The following is a 21,724-nucleotide window of genomic DNA, read 5'->3' on the forward strand; positions in this document are numbered from 1 at the left end:
CAACTAAAGCGAGGAGCAAGGGAGCAGCCATGCCTAAAAGCAATGTTTCCAATGCCTTCATCTGGGAGAAAAGCAGAGAAAGGAGACCTGAAGGAAACTCTCAGGAGTTACAGCATTGGGATCCTCGGCCCGCTTTGTGATGGAATGTAAGACATCAAAGCAAATGCTACTTTTGTAATGAGACAATTTTATTATCAATTCATTCCCTAAAGTAAGTGAAGCCTGAAGGCTTAAAACAAAATATTTGCAAGTTGATTATAATGCAGCCACATAAAACTGCACCACAGTCTCTAAACACTCCACACACTCAGTAGATGCCATACATTGAACTCAGGATTTTGATCTATTTCCAGGCTAGAGAAATATGGCGTGGCAGTCTGTCACAGTGCTGGGCAATGACAGCAAGCCACAGCTCTGGGCTGGGGACTTGAATACAAGGAGGACATAAGAAGACGCTGCAATGAACTGTTGCCAGGGCTTCTGGACACAGGCATTCAGGAACCACCAAACAATAGTCAGCATTGTTGTCTTGGTTTGCTTTCTATGACTGCAGTAAACACCAGGATAAAAAGCAGCTCAAGGGGGAAACGGTTTTTTGGTTTTTTTGTTTGTTTGTTTGTTTTTTTAAGATTTTTATTTATTTATTACATATACAGTGTTCTGCCCGCATGTATCCCTGCAGGCCAGAAAAGGACACCAGATCTCATTACAGATGGTTGTGAGCCACCATTGGTCGCTGAGAATTGAACTCAGGACCTCTGGAAGATCAGTCAGTACTCTCAACCTCTGAGCCATCTCTCCAGCCCTGAAACATTTATTTCACTTTACAGCTTACAGTCCATCATAAAGGAGGTCAGACTAGGAACTCAAAGCAGAAACTGAGGAAAAGCTGTGGGGGAACACTACTGACTGGCTTGCTCTCCAAGACTCACTCAGCTTGCTTTCTTAGACAACCTGGGACCACCTGCCCAGGGTGGCACTGCCCACAATGAACTAGACCCTACCATGTCAAACATTAATGAAGAAAATGCCTACAGACATGTCCACAAGCCAGTCTGATGGAGTCAATAACTCAGTTGAGGTTCTCTCTTCCCAAGTAACTCTAGTTCATGTGCAATTGACACCAACCAGGACAACGGAACCCTATTCAACTGACACAAACATATCACTACTAAACTATAACCTTTTCTTACTTGTTTATCCCCAATACTTCTAGTAAATACACACTATAAAATACAATCCAACTTTAAAAGTCCCATGGTCTTTTAAAAGTTCAAGTACTTTAAAATTCTCTTTAAAGTATCCAACATCTTTTAATTGTGGGCCCCTTCACAATCAAAACTAAGTTACATACTTTCTTATTCCAAGAAGGGAGAACCAGGGCACAGTTATAATCAAAGCACAACCACAACTGATTTTTCAGCTTCAGCTAACTAGCGTTGGTTGTCCCCATGTAGCAAAGCTTTCATGTCAGTGTTGCTGGTCTCTTATTAACCATAGCTGATTCTTCTGTCCCAGCTTTCCAGCATCCACAGGTTCTTAATTAAAACAGTATATGAACAACCCTGATAGAATCTTTGCTTCTCTCTGAAACTTCACAAGCCAAGTCTCTATCGTCTGCATTTCTCTCCATATTCCCTTCCAAGGTCCCACAGAACATCCCATTAAGCTCTGAGCACTAATGGCATTTCTAGCCCGAGTTCCAAACACTTCCATAATCCTCCCCCAAAGCAACATGGTCAGGTCTCACCACAGCAGTCCACTCTCTACTAGTTTACGTTCTATTTTGCTCTCTATTGCTGTGATAATCATTCCCAAAAGCAACTTAAGAAGGGATAGATTTACTTCAGCTCACAGTTTATCCCGAAGGGAAGTTCAGGGAAGGAACCCGGAGGCAGGAACTGAAGCAAAAGCCATGGAGAAACACTGCTTACTGACTTGCCTTCCATGGCTTGCTCAGCCAGTTTTCTTGTAGATCCCAGGACCACCTGCACAGGAGTGGTACCTTCACTTATCCTTGCAATAGACTGCAACATTCAAGCTGAAATAAACCTTCTCTTCCCCAAGTTGCTTTTGGTCATGGTGTTTGTCACAGTAGCAGAGAGCAAAATAGAGCAATCTTCCACAGGCTCATGTTTGAACATTCAGTCACCTATCCCATGCTTTGCCCCTCACCCTTTCTTTCAGTGCCAAAGGTTGAATCCAGGGCTTCCCCACATGCTAGGCAAACCCCACCACCTCCAGCCACTGAGTTATCGTCTCAGGGGTCTTCTTACTTTATGAGATAGTCTCACTACATTGTCCAGGCTGTCCTTGAACTCACTGTGCCTCCCACTTAGGCCTGGAGTTTGCCTGCTTCGTCGGAGTGGTTGGGATTTCAGGCCTGAACCATCAAGTTTGTGGCACTGTATTGAGAGCTGTGGAACCTTTAGGATGTGGGCACTGGCTAGGAGCGAGAGATACTTTGGGCATGCTGTGGTGATATTGTGTTCCCCAAAATATTGTGTATCCTAATAAACTTATCTGGGGTCAGAGAACAGAACAGCCACTATATACAGAGGCTAGAAACAATAGGACACACACGCCTTTAATCCTAGCCTTCTGAAGGCAGAGATCTGTCTGGATCTCTGTGAGTTCAAGGCCACACTGGAAATAGCCAGGCATGGTGACATACGCCTTTAATCCCAGGGAGTGATGGCAGAAAGCAGAAAGCTATACAAGACCAGAAACTAGAAGATTTGGTCCTGGTTAAGCTTTTGGGCTTTTAGCAGCAGTTCAGCTGAGTGTCATTTGGATAAGGACACAGAGGCTTCCTCCAGTCTGAGGAAACAGGATCAGCTGAGAAGTTGTCCAGGTAAGGTGGCTATGGCTTGTTCCGCTTCTCTGATCTTCCAGCTTTATTTCTCAGATATTTCCAGCCAATATCTGGCTCTGTGTTTGATATTATTAATAAGAACTTTTGCGATTCATGCTACAGTGTGCCTTTGAAGGTTATATGCTCCTGATCCAGCCTGTTTGTTCTGCTTCTTGTCCGATGCTAATATGAAGTGCCCAGGCCATGTGTTCCCATCACTGTGAACTCTGCCGTGTCTTCCCCACCAGGATGGATTGAAGCTTCTGGGATTGTGACCCCCAAAGAAACCTTTTCTCTTGAAGTTGATGTCAGGGATCTTGTCATGGTTATGAGAAAAGCCACCATGAGGCCACTGCTGCAATAAGCCTGACCATGGGGTTCTCTGGCTTTTGGAACTGCTTTGCGGAGAAATTTGAAAGCATTTAGAAATGCAGGCTAGAGAATGGCTAGTGTGGTGTAAGTTCTGCTAAATGGTAGGTTCTGGTGGAAGTACAGAAGATCAGAATGCCAACAGAAATTCGGCAGTAAGGGGATGTGCTCAGATAGATAGGAAGACCACATTGGGAACAGGATTCAAGGTCATTCGTGTTACACCCTTACAGAGACTCTAGATCGATTTCACCCATGTCTTTAATTGAAGTTGAATTCAAAAGTCACGGATTAATTTATCTTGTCAAGGAAATTCCAAGCCAGCACAGCACACAGGCTGTGGCATGGTTATCACTGACTGTTTTTAACCAGATTCACAATGAGAACCACTGAGAATAAAGAGTAGATGTCTTAGTTAGGGTGTTTTGTTGCTGTGAAGAGGCACCATGACCATGGCAACTTTTATAAAGAAATATTTAATGGGGTGGGGGTGGCTCCCTTACAGTTTCAGAAGTTCAGACTAATATTGCCAAGGCAGAGAGCATGGTATGCGCAGGCAGATGAGGTGTTGGAGCTGAGAGTGCTACATCTTGACCCAGAGGCAACAACAAGTCAACTGTCACACTGAGAGAAGTTTGAGACCTCAGCGCCCGCCCCCACAGTGTCATAGTTCCCCCAACAAGGCCACACCTCCTAATAGTGCCACTCCCTTTGGGGGCCATTTTCTTTCAAGCTGCCACAATAGAGCAGAAGGATTTGTTAAACATTCGGCAAAGGAGTCTGACATAGTTCAAGTAGTGAACCTAGTGAATGCCTCAAGCAAATCCACGGCATTTGTTAAAGACAAATTGAGCCCTTTGTCCGGGTACAAGAGCAAACCTCTAGTCAAAGACCCCACCTGTTGAAGACTACAGGGTAGAAACACTCATTTGAAAGACTTTCATTTGAAATGAGAGTGTCTATTAAAAAAAAAAAAACAAAACCAAACCAAAACAACAACAACAAAAAAAACACCAAAATGGTCACTCAGGAAGTATTTCCCCAGGCTTTAAGGTACGCAGAATCCACTGCCCCCATCATCTTTGGAATCTTGGCTATATCCTGGGTTGGTAACAAAAAGTGAGTGTCGTCATGTGGAGCTGAGTGCAAAGAGTGCAAACGTCATAGAGCTTTGCTATGAGATTCCAGAGAAAAGTCCAAGGCCAGGAAATATGTAGCAGACTTGGGTTCCCTACACAGACCCCCTGAGTAGGCTGTAAAGGTGAGGAACAAGTTTCAGTGGAGACTCCAGGACACTGGAAACACCAAGAGCAGGTGACATATGCCGATAAAACCTGTAGGCAGTACAAAAGGAGCCCATGTGCACTGCAGACAGCTGGGGAGGGCTTCCCAGCCACTTGAAGCTCAAATGATGTCATTGTAAGTCCCATATGCCAGACAAGCTCTATGATTTAGTGTTTTCCTTGTTTGGCTTTGGTCTTGCCTTGGTCTAATCTCTCCTTACTGGCCTCTCATGCCTCCCTCTGTGCCACCATATATTGAAAGTTTATAACCTGTTAATTTTTGTAGAGGCTCACAGTTAAGAGTTTGCCTCAAGTCTCAGAAGAAATGTTAAATTTTTTTTAACAGTATTGGGGCTGTTGTGACTATGGGGACTTTTGAAATTGGACTGAATATTGAGACCACAGTCACAGCGTCTCAGCGTGTAGACAGGTGTATTAGTTACCTTGCTGCTGTTGTGACAAATCGCCATGCCCAGGGCACCTTAGAGAAGAAAGGGCTTATCTAGGTTTATGGTTCCAGAGGTCGAGAGTCTCCGATGATGGAGCGAAGTTATGGTGGCAAGAGCAGGAAGCCGAGGGCCCGCATCCTGAACCACAAGCACGGTTTAAGCTCTTCCAGACCACCCCCAGTGACATACTTTCTCTAGAGAGGCCTGTGCCCTTTCTTGGCAGAGCTGAAACTCCTGCCCCCCCCCCCAAGGACCCTCAGAAGCAGACCTGCTCCCGGCAGGTCTCCCCTCCAAGAAAATGTCCATCTTTTCAGCCTTCTGGTAGCTTAGACTCATATCTTTCCCCATCGCATGAAAAGCCCAGGTTGCCCCTCACCATTGTGTATCTCCAGAGGAAGGTAGAAACCATTCTGGCCCACAACTTTAATTGATTGATTTCCTTCCATTGGGCCCTGGGATCAGTTCAAATAGCTCATAGCTCTGTGGTGCTGAGAGATCTGGGACTCCCCAGCCTGCTCTGTTGGGACAGACCAGTGTCTCAGGAACAGTGATTAGCTAGAACAATACAACAATCAGAAAATGTCACTTGAGTAGACGCATTCTTAAGATTGCAAAGAGACGAGCGGAAGGCAGGGAAGTTGTTGATGTCTGAAACAGCAGGTCAGACCAGCACACAGCACAGCCACTGCAAAAGAAGAGACAAAGTCAGTGAGCAGCCTCTAGGGAGCAGTGGGCTGTGGCCACAGATGTACTCCTGCCCTGTGTGGTACCACTTGTCACAGCTCCACCCTGCAGCCAGTGCCATGCTCACTTACAGGAAGCTAGTGTCTTAACAACTCAGAGCACTACAGAAAACATGACTTAGGGAAAAAACTCTATACCCAAAGGGGGCTTCTAAAAGTAGATGTGTCAATGAGTACAATGGGTCTTGTCTATCTGCAAGTTCATAATTCAACCAAGGGCAAATTAAAACTCTACAAAGAAAGAATTGCATCTGTGTTGAATAGGAACACAGATTTCTTTCCTTGTCATTGACTCCCTAACCAATGTGGTGAAAACCGCTCTGTAACCAGCATCAGCATTCTATTAGGCATCAATTATAGTCTAGAGAGGATTTAGAGTGTGCAAGAGGATGGATGTAGGTCCTATACAAACACTGCCGTTTTATGCAAAGATCTGATTTATCCAGGTATCTTAGGAGGGTTCTGGAAACAAAAGCTCATAAAGGACAATTATATTCATATAATTTTTTACATATATAGTTTTACAGACATCCATTCATCCTTATATATGTATTCCTGTATTATGTCTCTATGTTTTACATATATGTATATATTTCTACATTTATGTCTATTTCAAATATATTTATATGCATTCTTATATATGTATATTCCTGCATTTATATCTGTATTTTGTGTGTGTGTGTGTTCTTATATGTATCTGTATACTTCTACATGAACACTTCATTCTACAGACACTAGTCTCCAAGTGTCTACAGGAACCCACAGATATGTTACAAACAAAGCTTTTCCCGATCTTAGGAAGTATTCAATGCCATTTTTATTCACAAGAACAATGAAAAGCAGTTGGACTCAGACAACATGGCAGGAGGGTGATAACCCAGTCCTCTACCATCGAAGGAGGGTGACAACCCTGGCCTCTACCATCGCAGGAGGGTGATAACCCAGTCCTCCACCATGGCAGGGGGATGATAACCCAGTCCTCCACCATTGCAGGAGGGTGACAACCCTGGCCTCTACCATCGCAGGAGGTTGATAACCCAGTCCTCCACCATGGCAGGAGGGCGATAACCCAGTCCTCCACCATTGCAGGAGGGTGATAACCCAGTCCTCTATCATGGCATGGATGGTAAGAACCCAGTCCTCTACCATGGCATGGATGGTAAGAACCCAGTCCTCTACCATGGCATGGATGGTAATAACCCAGTCCTCCACCATTGCAGGAGGATGATAACCCAGTCCTCCACCATGGCAGGAGGGTGATAACCCAGTCCTCTACCATGGCATGGATGGTAAGAACCCAGTCCTCTACCATGGCATGGATGGTAAGAACCCAGTCCTCTACCATGGCATGGATGGTAAGAACCCAGTCCTCTACCATGGCATGGATGGTAATAACCCAGTCCTCCACCATGGCAGGAGGGTGATAACCCAGTCCTCTACCATGGCATGGATGGTAATAACCCAGTCCTCCACCACTGCAGGAGGATGATAACCCAGTCCTCCACCATGGCAGGAGGGTGATAACCCAGTCCTCTACCATGGCATGGATGGTAATAACCCAGTTCTCTACCATGGCATGGATGGTAATAACCCAGTTCTCTACCATGGCATGGATGGTAATAACCCAGTCCTCCACCATGGCAGGATGATGATAACCCAGTCCTCCACCATGGCAGGAGGGTGATAACCCAGTCCTCTACCATGGCATGGATGGTAAGAACCCAGTCCTCTGCCATAGCATGGATGGTAATAACCCAGTCCTCCACCATGGCAGGAGGGTGATAACCCAGTCCTCCACCATGGCAGGAGGGTGATAACCCAGTCCTCCACCATGGCACCACCACCCCAGAAGCAGGTCAGAGGCCAATGCTGCCTCATAACTTGGACTGTTGGGGCACATCCACACTTCCTGTTCCCCTCAGCCCTCCCTAGCAGAAAGTGACAGCCTCCATTATCCCAAGCAGGCCCCTTATAGGCAGTGACTGGTGCTTCCTTCATAAAGCATGGTGTGACTTGCGCACAGCAGGAATGCTTGTTTATTCTGTACCTTTATTCTGCCTTGTTGGAGATTCAATTTGGGTTTCCAGTGCCATCCTATATGTCAACTCAGAAGTCTCAGAATTCGGGCATCTTAAATTATGTCTATTCCTCACAACCAGACACACATGCATGTACAAGTGCATCCACATTAACAAGAGTTTGCCTCTTTGAAATGATTTTAGATACAGCTAGCTATTACTTTATCCTTAAGATAAAGAAAGGGATGAAAGAGTCAAGAGGGAGGCACTTGATTAAATTATATTAATTGATTAGAATGCTTAACACACTCCTTAAGAGTCTGTCCCATCCCTTCTCCTCACGCCCACCACAGACATGCGGGGGTTTCCATGGCAATAGGCTGGTTCGTAGGAATAAACACAGCTTAGCCTCTATGCTGTCTAGGGATTTCAGCGTTCTGTCTACCAGGACTTCCTTAAACCTCAGCTCATTTACCTCAGCCAGGGAGAGCTGGACAATCCCATTCTGGTCCTTGTCCAAAAGCCTGAACAGTTCTGAAACACCAGAGAAGGAAGAAAGTCAGTCAGGTCTGTTTCTGGGTTTTGGAACCTTAGAGAGCCATCTCTGGCCAGCCTACACCCTCTACCCATGCCCTCCAGATCTCATCTAACCCCAGGGACCAGCAGTAAGGATGAGCTCTCATGACAGCAGGTGTCTCCCAGACTGGATGGATAAACCAGGTTGTCAGCAGAGATGTTTCCTCTGGGTCTTCACCTTCAGAAGCTCAGCCAAGAAACTGGTAGTTCTTTGGTGAGTGGGTTGTGGATAGTCCAGTCCCTTGGCTTTATCTCTGGCCAACTGATTTTGCCCCTAAGGCTTCCCACCTTGCACTGAAAGGAAGGTCCCCTCCCTTTAAAAGATATCATACTGATTATAAGATAACAGCACCCCAAGGTCCAAGGAAGAAATACAGCTGCTGCCTTCTAGAGGGAGCCCACCCTCTTCCTGGAAGGTGGCACAGTCTTTCAAATGACCCTCATAGTGGCATACAGATGAATAAACACCAAAAGCTCCTAACACAGGACCCTTAAGAGACTCAATGCCTTGACCTAGTGACTTCATATAGCTTGGTAATCAGAATAGTGGTCTCCAGGTCTCCAAGGAAAAGCAACCCTGGCCCTTACATGTGACCAACCCAGACATCTGTAGCCCCTAAAGTATCTATCTCCCTTTCCTCCTGAGTATCACAGTTATAAAAATCTCATCTCTACTTCTTTCGTCCCCTGTCTCCAAAGGCACTGTCAGGCCTCACCTCCTGGCCTGGCCCCTCCAATGCTCTGTGTCTCTGAAGAAAAGAATCGAGGCTAAAGAAAACTGAGGCTTACTGAACAGAGTCTCCAGGCGGATCATACAAGCCACAAAGCCGTCAAAGTCAATGCCAAGCTTGCTGCTCGCATACCTCATGGCAATAGTCTGCTGCACCTGGTTGTTGAGAGTGAAACCTGATGGCAGAGAGAGACTGTGTCACGGGTGGTGCAAAGGTCTTAGCATTTTCCTGATAAACTGCAAGGTGCTGGCATCACAGGGACCCTCCAGGATTCTGTGTAAATCCATAAATCAGGACTACTCAGCCTATTCCAAGGAGACCCAGGAGATTCTCTGCCAACAAGTCTCTCCACTCTTAGGGATGTCTCACCAGCTCCTTCTCTGGCCCAACACCAGCTCAGCCCTAGGGCAGTCACAGCTACACAACCACAGTAAGTACAAGTAAGAAAGTGTTGGTGGGCCCCTGCAGAGCCCCACACCTTGTAACCACCGTTGCTGCCTCAGTGACAGGCAGAGTACAGAACACTGCAGTATCCTCTCCTTCCTGGATAGGATGGATCCTCAGCAAGGCTTTGTTGACACACTGGCATCCAACATAAGAACACTCTCAGGAATGACCCTGAGCCACTATCATAAGAAAAAAATATCTACAGTGGGCACATTTTGGGCCTAAGACCTCTTCTACAAGACGGGCCCTCACCTGCTTTCTTGAGGGCTGTCCTCATCTCATGGGCATCAATGGTGCCTACATGGCTGTGGTCCATTTCCTGGTAGATCTCCTGAAGCCAGAGAGAAATTACACATTGAGAATAGCATAGCCCTGGACAACAATTTCCTACCACTCTACACCTCTCTCAGGAGGCCAAGGATGCACTCTAAGACTGTATTGACATCTTCAAAGAAGTTCCAGAACAAATAGAAATAGGGCTAGAGGTCATTATAGTGCTTTGTCCTCTGAAAGGGACTTTCATCAGAGGGGCTGACATCAGTGTCTCTCACTGCCATTGCCTTCGGGCTCCCTTATAAACAATGTGTCCAGGTTTGGATGGTTTTGACCAGAGTCTGGATATACCAGGGTCTAGACCAGACCAGGGATGAGTATTATAGAGGGTCAGAAGGGAGGAAAGGGGCTGGGGCCCAGAGAGATGCTCTTCTCTCCCAAGAGAGAGAAAAGAATTAGTTACCAGATACTTGCGAATCTTCAGCCAGAGTGTCCTGAACTCCTCAGGTCCCAGGCTTCCAGTACCGTCTGTCTAAGCTTGTTAAAGGCCAACACAAACAAACCCTGAATCATCAGTGAGTTTCTTTCTCTTAGGAGCTCACATGAGTGCCTTGAAACCTTAGCAGACCTTCATGTCTGAAGCAAGCCACACAATGGGGTGATGGTGGGAAGTAAACTCAAAATAAGATTAGAAAGTTAAATACTCACTCCAGAGGCCAGGCACAAAGGTGGGAATGAAGAGCAAACCAGCAGCCTGAAACCTAACATCAACACAACCTGTCATCATACCCTCATTATCCCAGATGTCAGCAGGTGGAGCTATGTGACTTATATACTCACTTCCAGACTAAATTTCTGTGATGGTACAACTTCTCATTCAAATAATGTTAGTATTGTCAGAATGCCCCCCCACAAAAAATACCAGGTGTTGCAACCACAGGACCTTCTCAAAGGCCATAACAAAACCAAAAGAGATATGTATGTGCGGGTAGGTCATGTAGACTTTTCCACACCCGACTTATCTTCCTTCCAAGAGTACTTACTGAGTGCTGAACTAGACATGGGAGCTTGGTTTTAAATTGTCTTTACACTCATAAATTTCAGTCTCTTTTCTCACAATCACAATAAATCAATAAACACCACTATATTACAGAACCAACCATCAATCCTCCCCATGTATGTCAGACAGCCAAATAGAAGTCTAGTCTGCACCCAAGAGTGTAAAGCTCTCTCTCTGCTCCAGTCTGGATCTAGAGTGACCACTAAAGGTCCACCTGATAAAGGATCAATGCCCAGCATGGCACTCTTGGGAGGTGGTGGAACTTTGAAGAGATAGGTCTAGTGGAACACCACAGGTCATCAGAGGCATGCCCCTGCAGGAGATGTTGAACCCTGCCTCTTCTTCTCTCTATCTCTCTTTTACTTCCTGGATTCCATGAGATAAATGGTCCATTTCATTTCCACCATTGAGTGCTGCCTCATCATAGGCCAAAACAGCCAAAATTGTGAACTCAAATAAACCTTTCCTATTACAAGTTCATTGTGTAAGATATTTTATTAAAATCATGGAAGGCTGACTAACATTCTCATCCTTTCAGAGCATCCAGTCTCAGGCTGTATCTCTGATTAGTGTTGAGTGTTGGCTGGGCCGTATCCTTCACACCTTCACTGTAACACAAACAACCAGTCTACACAGAGAACTGAATGTTGGCTGGACCACATCCTTCACACCCTCCCTGTAACACAAACAACCAGTCTACACAGAGAACTGAATGGTGGCTGGACCACAGCTCACACCCTCACTGTAACACAAACAGCCGTTCTTGGCAGGGTACTGAGCTCAGGGAAATAGCACCCTGACTCATGGCACTTCCCATGCTTGCATCTCATATCACCCCCACAATGGCTGTACAAACTAGACATTTTTTTTGAGTTGAGGATTGAATGCAGGGCTTTGTGCTTGCTAGGCAAGTGCTCTACCACTGAGCTAAATCCCCAACCCCAAACTAGACATTCTTATTCCATTCTTCTCTAGGGAAAGACCCTTACAGTGCAAGCATTTAGTAACTTCTCCAAATGTATATACCTGATAAGTAAGGAAGATAGAATTTGAACCTTTGCTTGTCCCCAAATCCAGATGACCGACCTAATGAGACCTAATGAGGGTCTCCAGGACTGAAATCTAAGGGCTGGCCTTTTCAAGTTTCTATGGGTGAGGGGATACTGATGTGTGTTCTAGTACTTGAAACATCATGTATGGAAGCACCATATAGTAGTAGCTGACATGGAGAATAGGGAATAAAGAGTGACTATTAATATGAGTGCAGGATTTGGGGGGTGGGCAAAGGTATTCTAAACCAGGTGATGGCTACACAACTCCAAATCTAATAAAAGCCACAGAAGGAAGTGCCCAGCCCAACTTCTTACATACGAACTTACATATTCTTACATATGAACTACACCTTAACAGACTGGTCATCTTTCTAAATCTGCACGGCCATTTTCACTGCACATGCAGATTCAAGTGCTACCCCATACTGGAGCAAAGATTCCAGAAGAAGACAGAATCACCAAGTCAGCATCCTCTGCAGCCATAAAAGAACATGGGCAGGTAACTACAACAACATCTGAATCTGAATTGGAATCAACAGAAAATTTTGATGAGAATGGTTCTGAAACCAAGGACCTAACCACAGCAAAGTGAACCAAACAGATTTCTGTGACCACAGGTTGAACTCTTAACCACACTCCCCAGTGGAAGGACACAAGGGCAGAAGGGCTTCAGCACTGCTCAGCTATTGGCCACTTGGGGCTCCAGGGCCACTAGACAGCATCACCTATCCATCAGTGATGACTTGGGCAGAGATTGGCACACATTCCACTTCTGTGACTCTGCACAAACCCTCCCCTGTGCAAAGGAAAGTCACTCTACCTGTCCTCTCTGGGGCAGTAACAGGATCCTGTAGTAAGTTACCAGATCTCATCATGAATGAGGCCCTAAGAACTGAGGAGAGCCTCCTTAGGCTAAAGGATTCACCTTCACCACCAATAAGTGGCAAATGGCTGCCTGGACGTGTTCCAGGCAAAGCTTAAGGAAATGCTGCTGAGCCGTTAGTGTCCTGCACCTTCCTATAGAATCTGTCTGACATGTAGAATGCCTTCTCTCTAGTCATCATGAAAACTCCTACCCATTTATAATAGATTATTTATGTCCCCCAAATCCATGTGTTGACATTGAATCCCAGCATGAGGGTATCAGGAAATGGGGCCTCTGGGAAGTAATTGGGTCACAGAGGGGAACCCTTCATGAATGCAATTGTGCTCCTATAAAAGGTAATTCCAGAGAAATCCCCTTCCACCTTGTGAAGCTACAGCCAGGAACCAGGAGACAAGCCCTCCGCTGCCACATCTTGAGCCTAGATTTCCCAGCACCTCAAACTGTAAGATATGTCTATTATTTATAAGCCACAGTTTAAGGTCTTGTATAATAGGATTCTGGCAAACACTGCAAAGACTGTTCTTCAATAGGAGATAAGATCAGAAAGAACAAATAGGTTTTATCTGGTACCATAATACTAAACTATTGGTAGTGGGTATCCAAAGGCCATATTGAGAGTCTGAAATGAAGATCATATAGTGATAGGGAGAGCTGAGGGGGTGAGGATAGAGAGTTGGATGAATTTCAGCAGGTGGGGGCACTGAGATCAACCCAGTGTGGAGGAAGAAGGAGGCAAACACCTCCACTTGCTGTCTCTAAGTTCCATAATTTTAAACTTGGAACTCAACTATGGAATATCTTGTTTTATTATTAAAAACTGGGAGATAGATAGTCTCGAGTGTGGTAAAGACAATCTACAAAATAATGCATTTTTCTTTAAAACTCAAACACAATTCCTGACGTGATCAGTAAATGTGTTTCCTTTCTCAGTTTCTCCTCTGCTCTCCCTCCTTACTCAGAGAAGGTAGAGGAGTCTTTAAAACAGAAAAAAAGATGTGACATTTAAAGGATACATCCAGCAGGCTGATCATTTCTCTGCAAGTGTTGATGTTGAATCCATCAAATTTCATGTCTGTTCCTAAATATTTAAAAAGAAAAGAAGGTGGGAGTCAGGGTTGTCTGAAGACAGGGAAAATAAATGATCTACACAGTAGGAGACTATCAGCGAGCACAGTTTCAATGGAAAAGGTTAGAGCATCATGGGAGACTGAGGACAGATACCAGCAGCCTCCTGGTACCCTGGGAATCAGTGTTGGCCAGCACTGACATTGCGCTCCATCCTCTGAGCCTCAACCTTGCTAGCCACAGATTGATGTTTGTTCAGTGTTAGTTTCACCTGCCATCAAATGGAAATACAATGGTGATAATGATGCTACTTGCAACCAAGAACTGGTTGAGCACTGTGGTACAAAAAGTGAAGCATGCTAAGTTCTTACTAGGGCCATTCCGCTTTGTTACCGGGGTGTTGGTGTAAGCCCACCTACTCTCCGTCCCCACAGCAGGCCCTCCTTGGCTCTCCCTGTCACTATATGATCTACTCTTGGGAATAGTCCTGCTGGGCAGATGTTGTCATCGTCTTCATTTTACAAATAGGGACCCTGAAGCCCAGGGAGCTCCTACAGTTTGCTCAGAGTCATTGTCCTGTAGGGAACAGAGCTGGCGTTTAAACATTGGCCACCTGCTCCACAGTCACAACACACAGTGGCTCAATGAAGCTGTTAAATCACAGGCATCTCTCTGGAGCTCCAGACTTCCCTGCCCTCTACCTTCACCTCGTGCTAAAGACCTTGTAGCCCCCTCCTTCTCTCTGCTCTAACCCATAGAGCATGCATCCTTCAAATGTCGCAAGAGCAGAGCAGAGCAGAGAGCAGAAGGGCTATACTAAGCTAGGGTGAAACTCTGAGCCCCAGGACACTGCTGAGCCTCCTGTCCATCTCCGGGCTAGCATAAGAGCCCATCACCCAAGCAGTTGAACAACTTAATCCTGGCCATACCTGGACCTAAACAGAAAGTGGCTGGCTCCATGCTGGCCCCAATGGCACTGAGGCTTGAAATAGGGGGCAATGCCCTCCTTGGGGAACAGTTGGACACTTGGGTGGCCCCCAAGACTAGCAGAAGTCTGAAACTTTGAGCAACTGAGTATAGGCAAGAACAGTCAGAATCGTCCCTCCCACCTACTTCCCCAAAGAAGCATGGTAAAGGATCTTCAGGCAACATTAATTTTGTAGGAAAGTGTCACATAAATCAAACACAGCCCAGCTTCCTTGCTCTCAGGACTTACAAATAATTGCATTTGATGTCAAGATTCTTGGTCCTGCAGAGTACTTACCAGTGAGTCTCACCTCTCCCAATGCCACCTCCTCCCCAGCCTCTCCTACAGGCCAGATACTGCCTCACCAGACAGAATCAAGATCTGACTAAGGTCAGAGGCAGCCTGAACCCCACCCCCTCTACCTGGGGTACTTCTGGCTGCCCCCTCTCTCAGCCCCACCTGGCACCTCTCTTGGATGCCCATGGACTTTTTGACAGGACCCAGGGGAGAACTCACGTGTAGAAAACATTCCATTCAGGGCCCTCTTGAGCTGATTAGCACTGATCTCAGAATCCTACAAAGAGCCCAAATGTGAATTGTGTCAGACCCAACAAGCTATTTCATGGCATCCAATTAATGTAGAGCTCCCCCCCCCATCAGACTCCAGGTCTACCAGCCCTTTGATTTTTCCAAGCATGTGATATCTTTAGAAACTCAACTATCCCGTTTCCTCTGGGGCCCAACAGCCTGGAAGAGCACATAAGGGTTAATAGGGAATTTGGAGAGATGTCAATGGCACAAGCTTGGTGCCCAGCTACACAGAGGGCTGCCAGCCCAGCCTCTCGCTGTGCTTCATGGGACTTGCTTAGTCAGAGAACAGAGCGTGATAAGTAGTGACAGTGGGAACTAGCACTAATGTACCACACGCCCTATCTGCAGCATCATTAAGTCTTTAAAAAGCTTCGTCCATGCTACAGTTAAAGAGCCATGACTATAGAAACTGCTAATCACTGCACACACATGCAGCAGCATGTATCATTGCACTGTAATGGCTTGGGGCTCACAAACACCAAGTCTTGGCCAGATTTCCCACCTGTGGGGGCTGCTATTCCATACAGGAACACATTGCAGGCTGGAATCCCGATTCAGGGAATGAAGCAGCCCATGTATATTTGGTGTGAACACTGAGCCAGAGAGATGCACATCTTAACATCCAATGGAAGATAAGCTTCACGCAGGGTGAGGGTCAGGGGGCACAGTAGAAGCAGTGGGCTGTGAGTTGGGTTCCAATCTTGACTCTGCCCATTTTTCACACTGTGATCTTAGCCTGGTCACTCTGGTGCTCCTGTACTCCCCCAGCCAGGTCCTAGCATTGGAAAGGTGAGACCAAAACTGCCCAGAGCAATGTCTCCAGATGGTCTCCCTGGGGCATAGGGTGGTTGGTTCTATTGTAACACCAGAGACCCCTCTGGAAAACCTCTGAGTAGAAAATCTCATTCACCTACCATGAAAGAAATGGGTAGCTCAGAGTCCATAATGGACCTTGGCTGTGACCTTTATGAGGCCTTGTGACCTTGAACCACCTTAACCCTCTGTCATTTTACCAGCAGTGGAGGGAATGGTGCCCTGTGTCCCCTCTCCATCACCCCTCAACCAGAGAGAAACGTGGGAACAGATCTACAAACAATGGGGGTCCCTCCCCCACGCGCCTCTGGTGTTTGGATGTGCTAAATAAAACATGGCCCCTTGGCAGCTGAGAAAACAAGCCTCTGCTGGAAAAAAAAAAAAATACTGGCCTGAGCATCAGCGTAAAGAGAAGTGATGTATTCTGTGGGAGTGCTTGTCAATGGCTACACAGAGCCTGCTTGCAGGGTTGCTTTCCTTTGTCACAAAGGTTTCTGGTATATCTTGTGTTTTTCCATTCCTCCCTTGTCTCCCCTCCCCCCAAACACATCACAACAAAAGATTTCACCATATCTTCCAAGCTGTCCTCAAACCCCCAGCTCATGCAATCTTCCAGCCTAGGACTCCCAAATACCTAGGATGACAGACCACTGCACCATTTTTAAGTCCAGAAAGTCTCTTGAAACTTCAGTGGGGTTGGAGGTGAAGGTGAGGTAGGAAGTACGACTTTTCCCTTCTCAGGGTCTTCTTAGCACTTTATGGCCTATCAAGGATCCTCAATTTCTATGAGGCCAGTGAGGACACACTGAGTCTCAGGTGAGCTCAAACTGATGACTGCTAAATGACTGGCATCAAAATGGACCCTGGACAGCAGGACAGAGGGAGAAGGAATGGGGGAGGGGAGCGTGCACAGCTGTGCATACCCTGATCATAATCACATTCATACACACACCAGAGACAGGCTTAGATTCCACAGCACCGCTGGTCTCCAGTGAGCCGGCCTGTGTCTCTATTCCCAGGGCAGGTTAACTGAGTAGCCTCCTGCTGAGGCTGGGCAATTCCACCTCTGAAGGCTATTATAGATATTTTAAAAAGTCACACTGCCCTGGCTTTCTAGTCAGAGGCCCCATCTGACAAACCGAAAGGCTTTTGGCCAGACCCAGATATTAGGCTTTTCTGTTTTCTCAAGTCAGTCAACGCAGGGAGAATAGTGGCCTCTGGACAATAGTTACTCTCTCTCTCTCTCTCTCTCTCTCTCTCTCTCTCTCTCTCTCCCAAAAACACAGGAAAAGCCTGCCGGCTTTAGGCAGGATGAAGCGACAAGACAAATGAAAGGCTCAGGCTGGAGACGCAGAGTATGCAGCTTCGCCCTCTGCATACAGACCCGAGGGAGTGCAGACAAGCCTGACCTGAGCCCGCTGCTGCCCAGCACCGCGGGGCAGCACAGCGGCGGGCACCCGCCCTCCTCTGCTCACCTTGCCTGCAAACTCCTCAAATAGGCTCCGGAAATGCTCATCTTCTCCATCCGTGTCACATGGACGTGGCTGGAGAGGAGGACAGTCAAAGTTAAAACAGAAACTGTGGAGTGAACCATGCAGACTCCCAAGCAACCTGTTAGCATCTACATGAGACCATACTGGGCCAGACTTCGGGCTGAGTGGGACATATGGTGGTATGAAAAATGTCCCTCACAGTCTCAGGCATTTGAACTCTCGTTTCTAGTTGGTGGCAGGGAGGCTTAGGAGGTGTGGCCTTGCTGGAGGGAGTGTGTCTCTGGAGGTAGGCTTTGGGACTAAAAGCCTCATTCTGCTTGCGGGTTGCCCTCTCTGCTTTGGCTTGCATTTGGAGACGTGAGCTCTCAGCTTCCTGCTCCTGGCTGCTGTTCGCTGCTATGCCCTCCTGCCGTGACAGACTCTTATCCCTCTGGAACCATAAGCCCAGATAAATTCTTACATAAGTTGCCTTGGGCACAGTGTCTTATTAAATCTACAGATAAGTAATGAATTCGGGTGGTAAGGAAGGGAGCCATCCAGAGGATTGGCAGTCCAGCAGGCTGCCACGCATGATCCAGAGATCCTCTCGGAGTCTACAACCCCTGAATTTCTTCCTTTAAGACTTATTTTATGGCAGGGCGGGGGGGGGGGGGAGTGCATTTGAGCACAGGTGCCCAGAGAGGCCAGAGGCATGAGATTCCCCCGAAGCTGGAGTTACCCTACATGGGTGCCGGGAACCACACTTGGGTCCTCTGCAAGGGGAGTGTATACACTCTTAACTGATGAACCATCTCTCCAGACCCCTAGACCTTGAATTTTGGGTTTCAACCCTGAATCACAACAAATACAGACACAAGGAAATCTCAGGCTGGGTCTGAAAAATGTCTAAGGATTTTGCCAACAACCTCATAGGAATCTGAACTCCAGAAATCATATGAAAACTATGAGACTGTTTATATGTGTTTTCCTAGCTCTTGCAGAACCAAAGGGGGAAAAGGGCTAAAGTGTAGTTCAGACCACAACCTAGTAGATACAACGGAACCAGAAGCCAGAAGACCAAGAGCTGGAATACAGCCAGGCTGCTGACTGGAGCCTGTCTCTGCAGACTGAGAATCCACTTCCTAAAACAAATATTAAATTACCTAGGACTGTTTCATAGTGTCATTTTGAAAATCAAATGAGAGCTAATGTGTGTCAGTCCTTTAAAAATTACAAGCCATTCGATGAATGCCTTTGACCGAATGCTTTCAGAATCATCTCTGACTGTCATTGCCAGACAGAATGGAAAGGACAAAGCTTCCCAGATAGCCTAAAGAGCTTCCAGAAACCAGGTTGATTTTTCCAAAGCCGTCCCTAGGGTAAGCACATAAAGCCCAGGATAGCTTAATGATGCTGTAATCGTAAATTACAGTGGTAGGAATGGTGTCCCTACTTACTGCCTGTGACTTAGTGTGACCACGCTGTAAGGTTGTCTCATTACTATACACTTTTCACATTTGGAGAAACTGGGGTTTAGAGAGCTAAGTAACATCACAGAAAAACAGTAAGAGTCAGAGACTGGAGAGAACTGCCCCGAAGAGGTGTCTTCTAAACATGAGAAGGCTGATACATTCATGAACTCACAGCAGCTGTGTCCTGCACAAGATGGAGCCAGTCAACATGCCAACGGGTAGGTGAGAGATACACGAGACCCTACCCCCAATGGGTCTCATGCTAATGATGGAGGCTGATGGAGGGAAGGTCAGTCAGTTTTCTTCAGCCATGGGGCCATGGTAGATTGCCCATGTACCAGTGAATGGCTCTGCTCCCACTTATGGGCAGCACTAATTGTGTTCAGTGGGTTGTGAAGGAGGAGAATGAGGATAAAAATGAAGATGGAGTTAGAGGACTGAAGAGGAGAAGTGGGGTGGATATAATCTAAATACATTGCTAAAGAATATAGACTAAAAACAGAAAAACAAACAGTCTAAATACATTGCTAAAGAATATAGACTGAAAACAGAAAAACATGCAGTGAAGTGGCAGGGGCCAAGATCACCCAGCTAATCCATGATGGAGCCAAGATTCAAACGTTCCACTCTACCATCCTCTAGTGTGACAACCAGAGACTGCTGAATGAGTTAGCAAACCATGACCTGGAGATCTGGACAGGAAGAAAACGCCCATTCTGGTAGGCCATAAGACTTCCTGTCCCCTCCATCCTACTCTCTCAGCCTCCAGGGCTTTACTACGAGCCTACTGATGCTACCATCACACACAAGATGCACAAAGCCACACACAGGTTCTATAGAAGGAAAAAAAAAGATAGTTTCGCACATACAATTTCAAGTGGTTTTTCGGGAGAGAAAGTCGTTATACTGTTCATGTCATGCACTTTAAAGTCTAGTGACAAGCCCATAAATTCTAGATGGAGCATAATATTCTACTATTCTTGGGAGAACAGGTATGAAATTGCATTTGAAAGGGCAGATCTGAGTGAGCCAGTGTACCCCGAATCCCAGCCCATGTGAGACAAAGTCAAGAGGAAGAGAGCTCAAGGCCAGCCTGTGCAATATAGCAAGACCATGTCTCAGACACATACATAACAATCCAGTGTGCACATATGAACAGATGCTGTCTGTATCAGACAGTCTGCCAACAAAGGGAAACCATACCACAGGATGTGGGAATGCTGGGACCCAAGGAATGGGAGGCTGTGTTTACATGACGACAAAGGACCCCAAAAGTGTTCATTCATTCACCTGGAGCATATTAGAGACTGCCTCAGGTCTATGAGTGAACACAGTGAGTAGTGAACAGTTTGTGCCCTTATCACTGTGTGTCTGTTCCCCTGGTAGAATGTGTGTAGAATGACAATGATGTGGTAGCCTAACAAAGGCAAGGAAGGAGTCTTGTGACTACACTGGGCTGATATCATCTTAGCAGTCCTGCTCAAAGGCACACATCTGAACCCCAAGAGTGGCTGGTTCATTCCAAGAATCTCCCTCACTCCAGGCAAGGCAGCCAGGCCCTTTGAATTTCTAACTGTCCATAAGTTGGAGGTGAGGACACAGGAGTTCCAGAAGGCCAAGGCCTTCCTAATTCCTGTGTAGTCCTGAGTTCAACAAAGATGTTACTACTGAATGTGTGTGCTGTGCACACTTGAGGTTATGGTGTGCTGTGTATGGGTGTGGCATATACAAATACATGTGAGTAGTGTGTATGTGGCATAATTCTGGCTACGTGTGCATTATACATGCACAGCATGTTATAATGTTATAATGGAGTGTATAGTATATATATAGGGTGTGTGTATGTGAAAGTATGCTGTCTGTGTGGCAGGTGTGAGTATACATGTGTGATACTTTTTGATAGGTATATGTGGTATCTAGTATGTATGTGTGATATGTGTGTGATGTGTATATAGTATGCATTGTGGTATATATATGTGGTGATTATGTGGTATATGTGACATATAGTATGAATGTGTGGTATGTGTGTGTAGTGATTTTGTGGTATATAGTATGCATCTGTGATGTATGTGGTGTGTGTATAGTAGCATGTTTTATGGGGGGGATGTGGTGGAGTATGGTGAGTTTTTGTGTATGGTATGTGTATAAAGTTTGGTGTGTGTGGTGTGGTGTGTATATGTTGAGACAGAAGTGGACTCAGAGAGGAAAAGAATGAAAATTTCTGTGAACCAGAATATGCTGGAAGTCCTAGGCCTTGGAATCCCAGAATCCCTCGTATGGTTTCATCATCCTGCTCTGGAGACCACAGAAGGTTCTCTGCCTGAAGGCTTGCGCTTTACCAAGCTACACAGCAAATGCAGCAACTGTGAACTGCAACCTGTGAAGGAACATATGATCAAATCACAGGACAGTCTAGGCAGACCAATGGCCAGAAGAGACTTCTGAGACCACAGGAGATGGAGACAGGGAGCCCCAGTGATGACCAGGACTGAGCTGCTGTCAGCCTGGTTCAGTTAACAGAAACAGACTTGTAGATTCTGTGGTGTCGTCCACCTGACACACTTGTTTCTTGTCCCACAGTGGGAATGAGAAGAGCCTGGGAG

The 21,724-nt window shown here is 46.3% G+C and overlaps 1 protein-coding gene across 1 annotated transcript in view; it reads right to left on the reverse strand.

Moving 5' to 3' along the window:
• Positions 1-4,252: 4,252 nt before the first annotated feature.
• Positions 4,253-21,724, reverse strand: part of Capn8 (calpain 8) — a 75,743-nt gene continuing 58,271 nt past the window's right edge. Inside the window, exons 14-21 of the mRNA XM_036202513.1 lie at positions 17,653-17,721; positions 15,290-15,347; positions 13,755-13,819; positions 10,207-10,275; positions 9,723-9,801; positions 9,082-9,198; positions 8,192-8,250; positions 4,253-5,640 (exon numbers count right to left, since the gene is read on the reverse strand). Of these exons, the coding sequence (XP_036058406.1) occupies positions 5,617-5,640; positions 8,192-8,250; positions 9,082-9,198; positions 9,723-9,801; positions 10,207-10,275; positions 13,755-13,819; positions 15,290-15,347; positions 17,653-17,721 (540 nt within the window). The 3' untranslated portion in view covers positions 4,253-5,616. The remainder of the gene's footprint in view (positions 5,641-8,191; positions 8,251-9,081; positions 9,199-9,722; positions 9,802-10,206; positions 10,276-13,754; positions 13,820-15,289; positions 15,348-17,652; positions 17,722-21,724) is intronic.

This window comes from Onychomys torridus, chromosome 11 (assembly GCF_903995425.1).
Source record: "Onychomys torridus chromosome 11, mOncTor1.1, whole genome shotgun sequence".
Lineage (NCBI taxonomy): Eukaryota > Metazoa > Chordata > Mammalia > Rodentia > Cricetidae > Onychomys > Onychomys torridus.